The 19,213-nt window shown below is 48.4% G+C and overlaps 1 protein-coding gene across 1 annotated transcript in view; it reads left to right on the plus strand.

Moving 5' to 3' along the window:
- Positions 1–19,213, plus strand: part of ANXA11 (annexin A11) — a 152,630-nt gene that overhangs the window by 95,275 nt on the left and 38,142 nt on the right. Inside the window, exons 5-6 of the mRNA XM_063958729.1 lie at positions 261–348; positions 14,570–14,664. Coding sequence (XP_063814799.1) covers positions 261–348; positions 14,570–14,664 — 183 coding nt within the window. The remainder of the gene's footprint in view (positions 1–260; positions 349–14,569; positions 14,665–19,213) is intronic.

Here is a 19,213-nt window from a genome sequence, read left to right on the forward strand (position 1 = left end):
GTGCAGTTTTAGCACTGTGTTCTTTAATCTGGTGTACAGTACATATAATTGTCCTAGTGGACATTGAAAGCCAGCATCAGAATAATTTTGTCTTCCACGGTTGGTTTTTGATTGTGGAGGTATACAATTTAAAATGAGAGTTGTTAGTCTGCATAGTGTAACTTGTTGCTTAGGTGCCTCAGTAATGTTTACGATTATGTCATTATTTATTTAATGACTTAAAAGGGAAGTTGGCCTAACGATGCCATTTTTCTAAGCAGGCTGGGAAACGAGGAACTATTGCAGATGCACCAAACTTTGATTCACTCAGAGACGCTGAAGTGCTCAGGAAGGCTATGAAAGGATTTGGTAAGACATTATACAGTCCATATTAAACTACAGCTGCTTTTCTGCTTCCGTTGTCCAAGGCACACTACAATTTTAACATCTTTTTTTTTATAAATATATATTTTTGTTCTTATACCTCTACTATAAGGGTAATTTACAAAATACAAATAAGCAAACCTGTACTTCTTTTCGCTACTGTCTGTACAACTATCTGTTTAACAGCAAGTGGCATTCAAGGTACCTATTCACTTTCTTTTTATACATGTAATAGGGGAATATACCTACATTTACAGTAACAGGAGGGTATGCGATTAGGTTTGGTATTTTTGCCTAGGGGAAAAAACTGTACTTCTCGCTATTTTTAGGGCAAATGGAGATTCACCCTATTCAGTAGCAGTGCTGTTTTTTCACCTAGGCGAAAAATTCAGCAGGAGCGAAAAACATGTGGATCAGCGAATCCACATGTTTCTCACCTGCACCGGCGAAAACGAGGGCCATTTTCACCAGTTTTGAGGCATGGTCCGTAATTTAATAGTCATGGAGGCGAAATCAACAGCTCAGAGATTACCGCAGCAAATTGCATACCCCTCATAGTCCCTAAATATTTAGGGCTGTCATCTTTATTATTACCATTATTAATAATATACTGTATATAAATATTTTCTTAATCCCTCCTACCCCCCACAAATAGATAAATAATATATATATATATATATATATATGTATACGTATACATATATACCTGGGGAGGGGTCACACGCCCGCCCTTATCCCCCAATGTTCATAGGCCCCATTGAAAAATGACTTCCCACCCCCTATTAGAAATAGCCCTCCTCCCCCCCCCCCCCCCCCCCAGTAGCAAAAGATCCACTGCTTTATCTATCCCCACCCCCCTAGTGATAACAGATCTCAGTAGCAGCGCCCTCTCAGCCCCTAGTGTCAGTGGGCCTCTCACTGTTTAGTGCCCCCCATGTGTGTAACTATGTCGTTTTTATTTTTAATGTATGATTCGCCCTCTTCCCCTGTCTCCCTCCAGCTAAAAAAAAAATTTTTATGGGGCAGTCCCCCTTAGTGTAAAAAGGAACCCCACTATATTAGGCGTCCCCCATAATAGCCCCGCCCCTTCTCCCTATAGCAAGGTGCAGCGAAGTGTGAGGCAAGGGGTGCTAGTGATCAGTCCCCCCTTGCTGCAGAGATCAGCAAATTGTGCTGGGAGAGGAAAGAACTTCCCCTCCCTGCGATGCAATCACAGGCGCATAGACTCCAGAGTGCCGGTTGCACGGCATTCAGGGGGTGCGATTCCGGCAATGATGACCGCCGTTTCACTGCCGGATGTCGTGGCCACACAGTGAAGGTTGTGCACATTGGGGCAGCACTGGCCAGGTAACGTACTCCTTGCTCCGGTCACATCACATGCGATTGTGCCAGACAAGTGGTTAACATGGGTATACAGTATCTCCCCACCCATGGATGAAGAGAAAAGGATTTTCAACATTTTGCACCCATGTGTCTAAAATTCTGTGCTTAGTAAGGAATTCCCCAAAACCACCCATCTCCCCCCAGCAGAGGGTGCAAGTCCATGTGTATCATAAATGAATAGAACATTACAGTACACTTTCGTAAATGGCTCTTCATGACTGTTTGTATCCAGAAGCCGTTGTAATGACTTGTAGAACGGGTGTGGTATGCAGGACCGCCGGCGCGGAGGGGCGAGCGCAACAAGCCCCTTGCGGGCTTGGCCGTCGTCTATGTATGTCGTGGACACCTACGAGTGGGAATAGTCCCTGTTGGTCGTCATGCCGACTGTCCGTATTGTAAGGATGCGAAATGTAGGGGAAGGTATTGTGACCGCCGGTCTCCTAACTGTCCTTTTTCAAACACAGCCTGTAATATGGCAGTTAGAAGCTTATTGGTTGGTACTTATGTCTCTCCACTTTATCTCTCTCCAAGCTTTGATAAATCTGGGCCATGTTTTGTTTAGATTTACGAATCCACCTTTTCCAAAACTAAAAAAAATAGTAGTGCAGGCCATATATTTTCTCAACACTGGTTATAGTATTTCTCTTACGTCCTAGAGGATGCTGGGGACTCCAAAAGGACCATGGGGTATAGACGGATCCGCAGGAGCTTGGGCACACTATAAAGACTTAAAGTGGGTGTGAACTGGCTCCTCCCTCTATGCCCCTCCTCCAGACCTCAGTTAGACTTTGTGCCCAGGAGTGAATGGACACACACTAGGGGAGCTCTACTGAGTTTCTCTAAAAGACTTTGTTAGGTTTTTTATTTTCAGGGAGACCTGCTGGCTACAGGCTCCCTGCATCGTGGGAGTGAGGGGAGAGAAGCAGTCCTACTTCTTCTTAGTTCAAGGGCTCTGCTTCTTAGGCTACTGGACACCATTAGCTCCAGAGGGTTCGATCACTTGGTTCGCCTAGCTGCTTGTTCCCAGAGCCGCGCCGTCACCCCCCTCACAGAAGCCAGAAGAAAGAAGCCGGGTGAGTATTAGAAAAACAGAAGACTTCAGTGACGGCAGAAGACTTCAGTAACGGAGGTAACATGCAGCGGTCGCGCTGCGCTCCATGCTCCCACACACCAACGCACTCACAGGGTGCAGGGCGCTGGGGGGGGGGGAGCACCCTGGGCAGCAAGTTACTGAGGGTCTTTTAGGCTGGCTTAAGTTGTTATTCGGTGCCCGGGCACCGTGTCCGCTACCCCCGCCAGCATATCGCAGCGATCCCACTGCGCGCCATTGCTCCCACACACCAACGGCTGGTATCGGGTGCAAGGGGGGGGGGGGCGCCCTGGGCAGTAAGTTTTACATTATTTTGACTCTCCCATAACACATATACAGTGTGTAGCCACTGTATATGGTCCCCTGCCTGCATGCAAAGGTTATATTATTAGCGGGCTACTGCGCGCCGATAAGGGGCCGGGCTTAGCCCTCACAACAAGATACAGCGCCATTTTTTCTCAATGTCCCCGCCAAAACATGTGTACAGCACAAACAAGGGGGGGCACATACTGTTAGTGTTATGTGGAGGAATGTATAACACTATTTGATTTGGAAATGGGCATGTAATCATGGTTGTGTATATTCTCTGTGTGCTCCCTGTCCGATATACACTTGTGTCGACATGTGTGAATGTTCTGTCACATACGCCTCTGGGGTTCACTGTCTGCATCGCCGGCGCCTGTTTGGTACTTCATACAGTAGATACTGAGTCAACAGGTCGGTAGTGTTATGCTTGTTCATAGTAAACACGTTATGGGAGACACAGTAGTATGTGGGTGACCCTGTCGGCACCAACTGTTATTACCGGGTGTAAATTGACATGCTGTAACTAACTTATACCTGTATATATATTTATATGTATTTGTATGGTTCGGTTCCATGAGCCTGTAGTTCGAGCACAGACATGGTTATATTTGTGGGGGAAAGTTACTAAAATTATGTATGTATAATTCCCTGGGACCCCTCGGGGTCGCAAGAATGTTATTTTGCCTGGTTACTACTCCCTGCTGTCGACGAATACTAGGTTTTCTGTCGACTATAATGTTTCCTGGTAGTTCCACAACTGGGGCATTCAGTACACATTCAGAACACATTAATGTCACTAGGGTCCCGAAGGCTCCGAAAAATCTGCTTATATGTATGTTATATGTATATATAGGTGGGATATGTGTGTATATGTGTATTACAATATGTATATTCATCTTATGATTTATAATGAATGCTGAAGTAATAGTATTCCTTCTCATGTGCTGGTCCCTCTGTTGATAAAGCTCTAGGTCGGCCGTGACGAGTGGGTCTCACATCCTCTCAAGGAGTCCGAATGTTTATTCTTTTCCCACGGCGGAGAGAATACTGTGAAAGTCAAATCCTGGTCGACACGGGGTCCTGTCACAAAGGATCGGATACAGGAAGCTAAGTGATATTTTATTTCTATTCTTTGGACTTATTTGCATTACATGCACATGAGGGAGTGTTTATATTCGGAAGGACATCCAATAGAATTATCCTACAGAGATAGGGGATTTTCCTTATGTTGGGTCTTCTCTATACATCGCGGCAGGCTGCAGTGCGTATACAGGAGGTGGCCGGGGAAATGCTGAGGGTGACTCCGAGAGATACTGGAGTTTTTCCCTGGGGCGGTGTGCCGCTGTTTGGGGATGCCTTAGTTCAGTCAATCTCGGCGGATACTGCTGGTAAATCAAACTTCGTGAGTTAGATTCCCTCACAACGGTTGGTGACGCATTCTTTTGTGGGATGCAGTCGCTTTAACTAGTTCGATACCGTTCTTTTTTCCTTTTCTGTGCAGATAGAAGGTGAAAAGGTAAGTGTTCTGCAGCCTTGTTAGGTTCGCAGAAGCGGATGTCGTTTTCTGTTTCTCACACATCCACCACATGGTGCTGAGTCTACCTGACTGGACCCCACTCTGGTGGGGACTCGTCTACTACTTTTCAGTTAGTCCGGGAATAGACCAGGACCCGTGAGTTAATTATAGAATCCAGAGGGGGACAGTCTGGAGTTACAGATGTTTCCACTCACTGATTTTCTAATAGATCTTACCGTTTCCCCTCTGGAAGGGGAGGTAGTACGCGACGCCATACCAGAGGGTGTCAGGTTCAGGCCATTGTCCTGCTGTCCCCTGTTAAGAAAAACAACTAAAAACTAAGATGTTTTGCGTTTTTCTCCGCATTCAGCTTACCTGGCTGGATATCCAGGATTGTATTTGCCAATTCACCGGAGTGATGGCAGTATGATGGTTTCTTTCAATAATAAGAGCCATTGTTATTCTGTACTGAGACGCTCTCCTGATTAAGGCGAGGTCAAGAAACAAGTGGTGCAAAGCGTTGTTTCTCTCTGACTGTTCTTCAACACAGGGAATGGCTGTTGTTCCCAACGTTGCAGATGTCGGGGGTGGGTATCAGAGTAGATACTGCACGGTTGAGGTTCTGTGTTTTTCCTGTGGCAGGAGGTCTGTGGATCCGGAGTCGGATCAGATTTGCAGTGACAATCCATCACTAAGTTCCGTTATGAAGCGGATGGGTGCGGCCTAAGAGGACTTTTCGGTGAGCAGGTCAAATGCCAGAGTGGTTTCAAGGGAAATGTGGTCCGGGTCTCACCTGCACATGCACTGGAATGTGATTCTAATGGCCAAGACATCGCTCCTGTGGTGTCTGCTCGGTTCTCACCTTCTAGAGGGACGAAGGTTCGGGATCCAAGATTAGATCCTGGTGTTCATGCATGCAGATCTCCGGGGCTGGGGATTAGTCTTTACAAGGGACGTATTTCCGGAGGAAAAGGTCAAGCTGGGAACCTTGTCTGTAATATGCTTTCCTGTATTAGGAGCTATTTTTGACGAACATATTATTCGTGGTCTGCCCGTGTTAGTTCTCTTGGACGACTTGACAGCAGTGGCGTAAGTAATCCGCTAGGGCGGAACAAGGAGCAAAGCACCAATTGCAGAAGATGCAAAAGTTTGCCGCTGGATGGAAAGACTGGTAAACGCTATATTAGCGGTCTTCGCTTCGGAGGTAAACGACGGAGAATTAGATTTCCTCTGCAGACGAGATCTCCTTCCGGGAGAAATACAGTCGTCATCGAGGAGTTTTCACAGAAGTGACAAGTCTTTGAGGAGTACCTCAATTGGACATGTTGGCATCTTGCCACAACGAGAGGCCTCAGGGATATTGTTCCAGGTCAAGGGACACTCAAGCTATAGCAGTGGACGCCCTCATGACACCTTGGGCGTTTTAAGTCAGTCTATGTGTCTCCTCCGTTTTCGCTTTTTCTGAAGGTCATACCGGAAGAAGAACAAAGGTTCAGGAGATCCTCGTTGTTCCGGTCTAGCCAAGCAGGGCTTGGTTTCCAGGTTTTCATGATTACTCATAGAAGATTCCTGGCCGCTTCTTTTACGTGAGAAACTGTTACAAAGATCCGGGCGTATATTAAGACTTACCGTGGCTGCGTTTGACGGCGTGGCGATTGAATGCCATATCCTAGCCAGAAAGGGTATTCCCAGTGAAGTCGTTTCCACACTTCTTCTGGCTAGAAAAGAAGTAACGACAAAGCCTTACCACCGTAGTTGGCGTAAAGTTATGTCTTGGTGTGCATCCACGAAGGCTCCTACGGAAGATTCTCAGCTGGGTCGTTCTTCTCCATTCCTTGCAAGCAGTTGGGGATGCAGGCCTAAAGTTAGGCTCCATTTCAGTGCAGTTTTGGCCTTATACATTTTCTTAAAAGAATTGGCCACCTTTCGGGAAGTTCGGACTTTCGTGAAAGGAGGAGACCCTAACGTGGTATTGCGTTTTCTTGTATCACAATGTTTGGAACCTTTGTGAAAGGTTGTGTTAAAAAATTCTCTCTTTAAGAGTGGTAATGCTACTGGCTTTGGCGTCCGCAAGGTGGGTGTCGAAAGTAGCGGCTTTGTCTCACAAGAGCCCCTGTTGGATCTTGCATGTGCATGTGGATAGAGCGGTATTGAGAACTCGGATAATAGTTCAGCAGAGAAGGTGGTTCTGTGTTTCGCAGAAACCAGCCTATTGTGATGTCTGTGGTTACTTAAGCATTGGCTGATTAAAGGACTCTCGATGTAGTCGGGGCTTTGACTAATTTGTCGCCATTTTGGCTCAGATTGGGGAAACAGAGGCTCTGTTTGTCCTGTATGCTCCCAGCATGATTGGGGCACCTGCGTCTATGCAGTCTGTTATACGCTGGATCTGTGATACGATTCGACGTGATCGTTCTACGGCTGGATTGCCGTTACCGTTGTTGGGGGAGACCCATTCTGCTAGGAAGATGGGCTCTTCTTGGACGGATGCCCGAGGAGTCTCTGCGGTTCAACTTGGCCGAGCGGCTACTTGGTCGGGTTTCAAATACCTTTGCTATGCTCTACAAGTTTGATACCCTGGCTGATGGGGACCTCATGTTTGCTCAATCGGTGCTGCAGAGTTGTCCGCACTCTCCCGCCCGTTCTGGAGCTTTGGTATAGACCCCATGGTCCTTTTGGAGTCCCCAGCATCCTCTAGGACGTAAGAGAAAATAGGATTTTAGTACCTACCGGTAAATCCTTTTCTCTAACGTCCTAGTGGATGCTGGGGACTCCGAAAGGACCATGGGGAATAGCGGCTCCGCAGGAGACTGGGCACAAAGTAAAAGCTTTAGGACTAGCTGGTGTGCACTGGCTCCTCCCCCTATGACCCTCCTCCAAGCCTCAGTTAGATTTTGTGCCCGAACGAGAAGGGTGCAATCTAGGTGGCTCTCCTGAGCTGCTTAGAGTAAAAGTTTAAATAGGTTTTTTATTTTCAGTGAGACCTGCTGGCAACAGGCTCACTGCATCGAGGGACTTAGGGGAGAGAAACGAACTCACCTGCGTGCAGAGTGGATTGGGTTTCTTAGGCTACTGGACATTAGCTCCAGAGGGACGATCACAGGCCCAGCCATGGATGGGTCCCGGAGCCGCGCCGCCGGCCCCCTTACAGATGCTGAAGCAAGAAGAGGTCCATAAATCGGCGGCAGAAGACTTTCCTGTCTTCATAAGGTAGCGCACAGCACTGCAGCTGTGCGCCATTGCTCTCAGCACACTTCACACTCCGGTCACTGAGGGTGCAGGACGCTGGGGGGGGGCGTCCTGGGAAGCAATGAATTTACCTTAGTTGGCGAAAAATACATCACATATAGCTCCTGGGCTATATGGATGTATTTAACCCCTGCCAGTTTTTCAGAAAAAAGCGGGAGAAGAGCCCGCCGTGAAGGGGGCGGGGCCTATCTCCTCAGCACACAGCGCCATTTTTCCCACACAGCTCCGCTGGTAGGAAGGCTCCCAGAATCTCCCCTGCATCCTGCAACTACAGAAACAGGGTAAAAAAGAGAGGGGGGCACTTATTTGGCAAAATAACAGATATAAGCAGCTATAAGGGATAGACACTTATTGTAAGGTTGTCCCTATACATATATAGCGCTCTGGTGTGTGCTGGCAAACTCTCCCTCTGTCTCCCCAAAGGGCTAAGTGGGTCCTGTCCTCTATCAGAGCATTCCCTGTGTGTGTGCTGGGTGTCGGTACGTGTGTGTCGACATGTATGAAGAGGAAAATGATGTGGAGGCGGAGCAATTGCCTATAATGGTGATGTCACCCCCTAGGGAGTCGACACCTGAATGGATGGCCGTAATTAAGGAATTACGTGACAGTGTCGGCACGTTACAGAAAACTGTTGACGACATGAGACAGCCGGCAGCTCAGTTAGTGCCTGTCCAGGCGTCTCAAACACCGTCAAGGGCTATTAAACGCCCATTACCTCAGTGGGTCGACACGGACCCAGACACAAACACTGACTCCAGTGTCGACGGTGAAGAAACAAACGTATTTTCCAGTAGGGCCACACGTTACATGATCACGGCAATGAAGGAGGTTTTGCACATCTCTGATACTGCAAGTACCACAAAAAGGGGTATTATGTGGGGTGTGAAAAAACTACCCGTAGTTTTTCCTGAATCAGATGAATTGAATAAAGTGTGTGAGGAAGCGTGAAACACCCCCTAGGGTGGATAATGCGCTCACACGCTTATCAAAACAAGTGGCGTTACCGTCTCCAGAAATGGCCGCCCTTAAGGAGCCAGCAGATAGGAGGCTGGAAAATATCCTTAAAAGTATATACACACATACTGGTGTTATACTGCGACCAGCAATCGCCTCAGCCTGGATGTGCAGTGCTGGGGTGGCTTGGTCGGATTCCCTGACTGAAAATATTGATACCCTGGACAGGGACAATATATTATTGACTATAGAGCATTTAAAGGATGCATTCCTATATATGCGAGATGCACAGAGAGACATTTGCACTCTGGCATCAAGAGTAAGTGCGATGTCCATTTCTGCCAGAAGAGGATTATGGACGCGACAGTGGTCAGGGGATGCGGATTCCAAACGGCATATGGAAGTATTGCCGTATAAAGGGGAGGAGTTATTTGGGGGCGGTCTATCGGACCTGGTGGCCACGGCAACGGCTGGGAAATCCACCTTTTTACCCCAAGTCACCTCGCAGCAGAAAAAGATACCGCCTTTTCAGGCTCAGTCCTTTCGTCCCCATAAGGGCAAGCGGGCAAAAGGCCACTCATATCTGCCCCGGGGCAGAGGAAGGGGAAAAAGACTACAACAGACAGCTTCTTCCCACGACCAGAAGCCCTCCCCCGCTTCTGCCAAGTCCTCAGCATGACGCTGGGGCCTTACAAGCGGACTCAGGCACGGTGGGGGCCCGTCTCAAGAATTTCAGCGCGCAGTGGGCTCACTCGCAAGTGGACCCCTGGATCCTGCAGGTAGTATCTCAGGGGTACAAATTGGAATTCGAGACGTCTCCCCCTCGCCGGTTCTTGAAGTCTGCTTTACCAACGTCTACCCCCGACAGGGAGGCGGTATTGGAAGCCATTCACAAGCTGTATTCCCAGCAAGTGATAATCAAGGTACCCCTCCTACAACAGGGAAAGGGGTATTACTCCACGCTGTTTGTGGTACCGAAGCCGGACGGCTCGGTGAGACCCATTTTAAATCTGAAAACCTTGAACACATAAAAAGGTTCAAGTTCAAGATGGAGTCACTCAGAGCTGTGATAGCGAACCTGGAAGAAGGGGACTACATGGTGTCTCTGGACATCAAGGATGCTTACCTCCATGTCCCAATTTGCCCTTCTCACCAAGGGTACCTCAGGTTTGTGGTACAGAACTGTCACTATCAGTTTCAGACGCTGCCGTTTGGATTGTCCACGGCACCCCGGGTCTTTACCAAGGTAATGGCCGAAATGATGATTCTTCTTCGAAGAAAAGGCGTCTTAATTATCCCTTACTTGGACGATCTCCTGATAAGGGCACGGTCCAGAGAACAGTTAGAGGTCGGAGTAGCACTATCGCAAATAGTACTACGACAGCACGGATGGATTCTAAATATTCCAAAATCGCAGCTGATTCCGACGACACGTCTGCTGTTCCTAGGGATGATTCTGGACACAGTACAGAAAAAGGTGTTTCTCCCGGAAGAGAAAGCCAGGGAGTTATCCGACCTAGTCAGGAAACTCCTAAGACCAGGCCAGGTGTCAGTGCATCAGTGCACAAGGGTCCTGGGAAAGATGGTGGCTTCTTACGAAGCGATTCCATTCGGCAGATTCCACGCAAGAACTTTTCAGTTGGATCTGCTAGACAAATGGTCCGGATCGCATCTTCAAATGCATCAGCGGATAACCCTATCTCCAAGGACAAGGGTGTCTCTCCTGTGGTGGTTACAGAGTGCTCATCTCCTAGAGGGCCGCAGATTCGGCATTCAGGATTGGGTCCTGGTGACCACGGATGCCAGCCTGAGAGGCTGGGGAGCAGTCACACAGGGAAAAAAATAAATAAAAAAATTTCCAGGGCTTGTGGTCAAGCATGGAAACGTCACTTCACATAAATATCCTGGAACTAAGGGCCATTTACAATGCCCTAAGTCAGGCAAGGCCTCTGCTTCAGGGTCAGCCAGTATTGATCCAGTCGGACAACATCACGGCAGTCGCCCACGTAAACAGACAGGGCGGCACAAGAAGCAGGAGGGCAATGACGGAAGTGGCAAGGATTCTTCGCTGGGCGGAAAATCATGTGATAGCACTGTCAGCAGTGTTCATTCCGGGAGTGGACAACTGGGAAGCAGACTTCCTCAGCAGACACGATCTTCACCCGGGGGAGTGGGGACTTCACCCGGAAGTCTTCCACATGATTGTAAACCGTTGGGAAAAACCAAAGGTGGACATGATGGCGTCTCGCCTCAACAAAAAACTGGACAGATATTGTTCCAGGTCAAGGGACCCTCAGGCAATAGCTGTGGACGCTCTGGTAACACCGTGGGTGTACCGGTCAGTGTATGTGTTCCCTCCTCTTCCTCTCATACCAAAAGTACTGAGAATCATAAGAAGGAGAGGAGTAAAGACTATACTCGTGGCTCCGGATTGGCCAAGAAGGACTTGGTACCCGGAAATTCAAGAGATGCTCACGGAAGACCCGTGGCCTCTACCTCTAAGACAGGACCTGCTCCAGCAGGGACCATGTCTGTTCCAAGACTTACCGCGGCTGCGTTTGACGGCATGGCGGTTGAACGCCGGATCCTGAAGGAAAAAGGCATTCCGGATGAAGTCATCCCTACCCTGATCAAAGCCAGGAAGGATGTAACCGTACAACATTATCACCGTATTTGGCGTAAATATGTTGCGTGGTGCGAGGCCAGGAAGGCCCCTACGGAGGAATTTCAACTGGGTCGATTCCTGCATTTCCTGCAAACAGGACTGTCTATGGGCCTCAAATTAGGGTCCATTAAGGTTCAAATTTCGGCCCTGTCGATATTCTTCCAAAAAGAACTAGCTTCTGTACCTGAAGTTCAGACGTTTGTCAAGGGAGTACTGCATATACAGCCTCCTTTTGTGCCTCCAGTGGCACCTTGGGATCTCAATGTAGTGTTGGGATTCCTAAAATCACATTGGTTTGAACCACTCACCACTGTGGACTTGAAGTATCTCACTTGGAAAGTGGTAATGCTGTTAGCCCTGGCTTCAGCCAGGCGTGTATCAGAATTGGCGGCTTTATCCTATAAAAGCCCTTACCTAATTTTTCATATGGACAGGGCAGAATTGAGGACTCGTCCTCAATTTCTCCCTAAGGTGGTTTCAGCATTTCACTTAAACCAACCTATCGTGGTGCCTGCGGCTACTAGGGACTTGGAGGATTCCAAGTTGCTGGACGTAGTCAGGGCCCTGAAAATATATATTTCCAGGACGGCTGGAGTCAGAAAATCTGACTCGCTGTTTATCCTGTATGCACCCAACAAGCTGGGTGCTCCTGCTTCTAAGCAGACGATTGCTCGTTGGATTTGTAGTACAATTCAGCTTGCACATTCTGTGGCAGGCCTGCCACAGCCAAAATCTATAAAAGCCCATTCCACACGGAAAGTGGGCTCATCTTGGGCGGCTGCCCGAGGGGTCTCGGCTTTACAACTTTGCCGAGCAGCTACTTGGTCAGGGGCAAACACGTTTGCTAAATTCTACAAATTTGATACCCTGGCTGAGGAGGACCTAGAGTTCTCTCATTCGGTGCTGCAGAGTCATCCGCACTCTCCCGCCCGTTTGGGAGCTTTGGTATAATCCCCATGGTCCTTTCGGAGTCCCCAGCATCCACTAGGACGTTAGAGAAAATAAGAATTTACTTACCGGTAATTCTATTTCTCATAGTCCGTAGTGGATGCTGGGCGCCCATCCCAAGTGCGGATTGTCTGCATTACTTGTACATAGTTATTGTTACAAAAATCGGGTTATTGTTGTTGTGAGCCATCTTTTCAGAGGCTCCTTCTGTTATCATGCTGTTAACTGGGTTCAGATCACAAGTTGTACGGTGTGATTGGTGTGGCTGGTATGAGTCTTACCCGGGATTCAAAATCCTTCCTTATTGTGTACGCTCGTCCGGGCACAGTATCCTAACTTAGGCTTGGAGGAGGGTCATAGGGGGAGGAGCCAGTGCACACCAGGTAGTCCTAAAGCTTTTTACTTTTGTGCCCAGTCTCCTGCGGAGCCGCTATTCCCCATGGTCCTTTCGGAGTCCCCAGCATCCACTACGGACTATGAGAAATAGAATTATCGGTAAGTAAATTCTTATTTTCTCCTAGTCTGTAGAGGATGCTGGGCGCCCGTCCCAGTGCGTACTGTTTCTGCGGATTATTGAGGTTGGTTACACTTTGTGGTGTTTCTTCTCTGTCAGGCTATCGCTGACGTTGTTCATGCCATGGCATGTGGTTTCTTATTATTGGTTGGGTTGACACACAGGTTGTGTTACATATTCTATCAGCATATGGCTGTATGTTTTTCATACCGTGGGCTGGTATTCTGTTGAAGGCCAGGTCTTGCGGTATGTTCGTGGTGTGAGCTGGTATAACACTCACTGTGTTTAAATTATAAATTCTTTCCTCGAAATGTCCGTCTCTCCTGGGCGCAGTTTTCTAACTGAGGTCTGGAGGAGGGGCATAGAGGGAGGAGCCAGTTCACACCCAGTTTAAGTCTTTATAGTGTGCCCAAGCTCCTGCGGATCCGTCTATACCCCATGGTCCTTTTGGAGTCCCCAGCATCCTCTATGGACTAGGAGAAAAGGATTTACCGGTAGGTACTAAAATCCTATTTTTCAGCTTCTCAATTCTCAAGATGGCAGTAAATTTCCATTTCTTATCTAAAAAATTGATGTGCATTAAAATTCACTTAGCCACATTCAGTTGTAGATAAATTAGTCCAGTGAATATTTAATGACTGTAATTAAACTTTATTCTGGAACTATTTGGCCATCCAACTATTGAGTAAACCAAAGCACTCAGGGGCAGAGGCGTTATAAGGAGGGTGCTCCTCCGCAGTGAAAGGGAGCTGGGTGCTGCAGTGTGACATTATCCTGCAGCACCCAGCTCCGGTCACTTAAGAGGACCATCTAGTGCAGCCAAAGTTTCTCCTTTGGGAATGCTGGGCATTGCCCAGTAGTAAAGTAATGGGGGTTTCCCGCGAGGCCATGCCCCCTCCCCACACGGTCACGCCCCCAAACCATAGTAACGCTGACTTCCAGTGAGTCCACACCCTGCGAGTCCAAGTTCCTTTTTGAGCGCGCACCTTTGGTGTGCAGTGGGGAATATTTGCCGCACCTGGTGTCACTGACCCCGGTCCTGCCTCTGCTCAAGGGGGTCCCTGGCAGTAGGGCTGGACTTTCCATCTGGCACTTCTGGCAAATGCCACAAGGGCCGGTGGCCCAGAGAGCCGGTCTGCCTGTGTGCAGTTCAGTCTTCCAGCTCTCTATTTGCCTGACTCCTCGTCCGATGGTGGTGACTACATAGATGGGGTAGTGTAGTGAGGCCAGGCCCCTTGAGGCTGTGCCCCCCTTGACATGCCAGGGCTATGAAGCAGCCCCTACCCATCCTTCCCTTATGGTACATAAACCTATTGTAGTACTGTGATGCAGCAATTCCAGCCACTGTACCATCATTCTTTATTCTTAGTTTGATATCATTGTGATACTGAACAGGCAGAAGTTCTGTCTGACTTTGTCCTTATTCTTCATTCCAAAACAGTCTTTTATAATCGCTCATTGTGAATGTTTTTGTTATCACCATTACCATTGTCACTGTGGTAGAAGTCATTCATACTGTATGTAACGGAGTAGAAAATAAAATGAATAAAATCTAAATGTTTCATGATCTTCTACACACAGGAACCGATGAACAGGCCATTATTGAGTGTCTGGGAAACCGGTCAAACAGACAGAGACAGCAAATCAGTTTGTCCTTCAAAACCGCTTATGGGAAGGTAAGTTGGGAACATACTGAGCTTTTGGTTTTCTATGTTTTAGCCCATAAAGAAATCCACTTATGGAAAAACATATGCAATGAATAATGCCAGCACATGCCCACAATAGCCCTGTGCCCAATGTCACAGTCTGTGTCCCTCATAACATACTGGTGCACACCACACATGTTCCATGCTTCTGTCTGGTTGTGTCAACATTTACAATGTCAACATGATCATAATGTTGACATGTTCGCATTGTCGACTTTGACCATGTCAGCATTCATCATGTTGACACTGATGAAATTTCGACATGATTTGAATGTTGACAAAACGTCCCTGGTGGCCCAGTGGTGACATACCTGGCTCCTGTGATGTCTGCCATGTTTAGCGGTCAGCTGTTAAGGGCTTCCGGCAGATCCAACAGTACTTCTGGGGGTGAGCATCCCTAATCCCCCCCCCCCCCCCCCCATGTCTAACCCTCTGCTGCTGGTCCGTACAATGTTGACATTTACACATTTTGACTACAGTACATCCCCTATTGCTGGAGCTGCTTCATTGAGGTACCTTAACACTCACCTGCCCATTCCTCACTATTGTGAATATCAGCAGCATTTACTACTTGATACCACTGAATTGCTACTGGGAGTTTAGGTAAAGAACCCCTACAGCGGTGAGCATTCAATTTACACCTATCGGGGTAACCCTGCCACAGTGCTTTCTGTAGCCACATTGTATTTCTGCTGCGGGGTACACTGGGCCTCACAAGGATTAACATTGGGGTGTAGAGTAGGATCTTGATCCGAGGCACCAACAGGCTCAGAGCTTTGACTGTTCCCAAGATGCACAGCGCCGCCTCCTCTATAACCCCGCCTCCGTGCACAGGAGCTCAGTTTGTAAGTTGGTGCCATGCAGTAAGCAGGCAATCAACAGGAGGGCTGCTCCTGCAGCCCATATTATAAGCTATTTACAAGAAAAGAAAATCTGAAGACTTCAAGGATTGCAGCATTGTTGGATGTCAGTCAGACGTCCCCTGCTGCAGCTCCGTCACTCCCCCAGCGGCGCTGTATACTCCCGCGCCCTGGTTGCCAGGTAACTACAGCGGAGGCTCCGGTGTACTTCTGGTCAGTCACACACACTTGCTGCTGCCCTCCGGGATTGCGTGGCCGCAGGTACAAGGGGAGGTAAGGGGTCTCTTTGGCCCGCTGATCCGGCGTGGCCGTGGACACTGTAAAGGGCATCCACTCCACTAGCCCTTGGGACACAGGGCACAGGTGGGGGTTTTTCTCTCTCTGTAAAACCTGTTTTTTATTATTGCCCACAATGCCCAGTGGGGAAGCCAGCAGGGGGATAAGGCCTAACCGGTAGCCCCTCCCCCAGCCCCAGGGCGCCATTTGGGTAAATGTTTCCGCCCTGGAGCTGCATATCTCTCCCTCACTCCCTGTCAGCCGCCATTACACGGAGCTGCGCTGTTCCTGGGACTGCTTGGGCAAATCCTCCTCTGTAAAGCCGCCTGCTCTCCAGCGCTGTACATTTTACAGGACACTTAAGTATTCTACCTGTCAAGGGACAGTGTTAGTTAAGAGAGTGCATACAGTCAGAGTTGTGGGGTATAAACACCCTGTGATATACATCCAATACTTACTGTGTTTTGTTATATCTACTGTTTACTTATACATATAGCTATACTGAGTATTTCTTTGTTTTGCTGGTCCAGTGCAGTTTTGTTTGGTATAATTTCTGCATTGTACAATTGTGACTATATGTGTGTGTGCATGTAGCTGCTGCGTGGCTGCCATCTCGTGTATTTTACTCAGCTTGCTACTCCTATATTCTGTAACCTGAGGGGGCTAAGTGCGTCAGGTTCGTTGATATAGGTATTTCACAAGATATACTCGCTGTGTATTTTTCTTTGTGATTTATAGTCACCATATATTTCTTTAATTCCCTGTTTGTGCTGACACACTACACTGGGAGTTCTTGCTAGGTATATCGCTGCTAATATTGTACCAGGTTGCTTGATATTGAGCTTGTCATTATGTCAGCTACACGGGGCAACGGAACTGGGGCTACTCCCACATTGCGTGGTGGTGATGCTACAGACACTTTTGAGGAAAACTTGGCAGCAGAGAGTTCAGGTTCAGGGAGTTCCTTACCTCCCAGTGGGTCTGTAGCACCGGGGGCCACTATTGACCCACCTTGGGCTACCTTCTCCACGTTATTGAATACGCTGGTAACAAAACTTACGCCCCCTGTGGGACCTCATATGCCAGTGCAGCAGTTTATGGTCCCTGCAGTCAATCCACCATGGGCGGATCAAATCTCATCACTAGATCCGATCGCTGACTACAAATAAGTCTCACTCTCGCCCGCCTAAGACTAAGGTGTCCTCTAAACGGGCCGTTACTTCCTCACAATCCACCGCTGTCCCGGACACTTCCTCTGAGGAGGATGTTGCATATACTGACCCCACAGACACTGACTCTGATGCTTCTGATGGGGAAGGGAAGTCGCTGGTGTATGTCCCTGATTTGATTGAGGCTATCAGGCTAATTCTTCAGGTCTCTGATGAACCTGAGCCTGAGGCTGTCTTTAAAAATCCAGACAGATTTAAACGTAAGAAGGTGGTTAAACAAGTATTACCTCATTCTCAACACCTGGCTGACATACGTTAGGAATCCTGGGAAAATCTGGGTACAAAATTCACACCAAACAAGAGACTGTTGGCTTTCTATCCTCTTTGTGCGGAGCTATGTAAAAATTGGGAAACTCCTCCGCCAGTGGATTCTCATGTGGCACACATGGTAGTTTCCTCAGCTCTGCCAGTAACTACCGTCACCTCTCTGAAGAAACCGACGGATAGACGTGTGGAGGGTTGTTTAAAAGCGATTTACGCCCTTACGGGGGGTGTTCATAGACCAACCATTGCAGCGACATGGGCTGCTGAAGCTGTTGAAGCTTGGGCTCAGGAGCTGGAGGCGGAGCTACCTTCCAACGCTTCTGATCATGCCAGACAGTGTCTCTCATATATTGCCACGGCTTCTCTTTACCTTATGGAGGCGGCTTCCGATGCCGGGGTGCTGGCGGCCAAGGCTGTCACTACGTCCATCTTGGCTTGGCGTATCCTTTGGTTGAGATCCTGGTCGATGGATATGGATTCTAAGAAAAAACCCTGGAGGTGCTTCCTTTTAAGGGAGACATTCTTTTTGGAGAAGACCTCAATAAGATTGTGGCTGATCTGGCTTCTGCTAACACAGCTTGCCTACCTAGTACGGCTCCTTCCACACAGAAGGCTAGAAGTACTTTCTCTCTGCCCTTTCGTCCTCCGGGTAAAGCAAAAGGACAGGCGTACCTGAAACAAGCTCGTACTTCCAAACCTGCCAAGCCCAGACCAAAGCGGCCATGGGCTGCCCGTCAGCCTGCTTCCAAAACTGACAAGCCTGCTGCATGACGGGGTGGACCTCCCCCTGGCTGAACCTAGGGTGGGGGGCCGGCTTCTAGTTTTTGCCCAGGAATGGTTGAAGACCACTTCAGATGCCTGGGTAAGGGAAGTCGTCACTCAAGGTTACGCCGTATCCTTCAAGAAACGTTCCCCTCATCGATTTTGCCTGACAGACGTCCCTTTGGACCCGGTGAAGGCAAACACTCTTCATTCGGTGGTACAATTCCTCCTGACCACAGGAGCGGTAGTACAGGTGCCTCTGGCTCAGAGAGGCAAGTGGTACTACTCACCGCTGTTTCTAGTCCCGAATCCGAACTGGTCCTCGCGGCCCATTCTCAATCTCAAGTCCTTGAACAAGTATGTGAGGGTCTCCAAGTTTCGTATGGAAACTCTACGCTATATTGTTCTGGCCTTGAAGCCTGGGGACTATATGGTCTCCCTGGACATACAGGATGCCTACCTACATATTCCTATTGCAATGTCGTATCAGCAGTACCTGAGGTTTGCGGTGGGCAACCTTCATTACCAATTTCGGGCGTTAACTTTTGGTTTGACAACTGCTCCGCGAGTTTTCACCAAAGTAATGACGGCTGTACTCCACCGTCAAGGGGTCAGGATCCTACTGTACCTGGACGATTTGTTGATCCTGGCAAATTCCCCAGAAATTCTCCTGCGTCATCTAGATCTGACTGTCCAGTTCATGAAAGCCCACGGGTGGCTAGTCACATGGAAGAAATTTTCCATGGTTCTCTGGGTTTGTATGGCATTAGCCGCTGGTACCTTCTCCTGTCATGAGAATGTAGTGTATGTGGCTACTAACGGTTGTTGTCTCTTTTACCTGCTACTACATTAGACTGGTTCACAAAACTGAGCTCCTGTGCATGGAGGCGGGGTTATAGAGGAGGTGGCGCTATGCATCCTGGGAACAGTCAAAGCTTTTAGCCTGTTGGTGCCTCGGATCAAGATCCAACTCTACACCCCGATGTTATCCCTGTGGAACTCAGTGTACCTCGCAGAAAGAGATTTAACAAAGGTAAGTTCTTACCATAAATCTCATCGGTCGTGCCATTGGCTGGGTGCACACATCGTTTAGTGTATAGTATAAGAGGATTAAAAACAAAATTGTAT

Source organism: Pseudophryne corroboree, chromosome 3 (assembly GCF_028390025.1).
Source record: "Pseudophryne corroboree isolate aPseCor3 chromosome 3, aPseCor3.hap2, whole genome shotgun sequence".
Classification (NCBI taxonomy): domain Eukaryota; kingdom Metazoa; phylum Chordata; class Amphibia; order Anura; family Myobatrachidae; genus Pseudophryne; species Pseudophryne corroboree.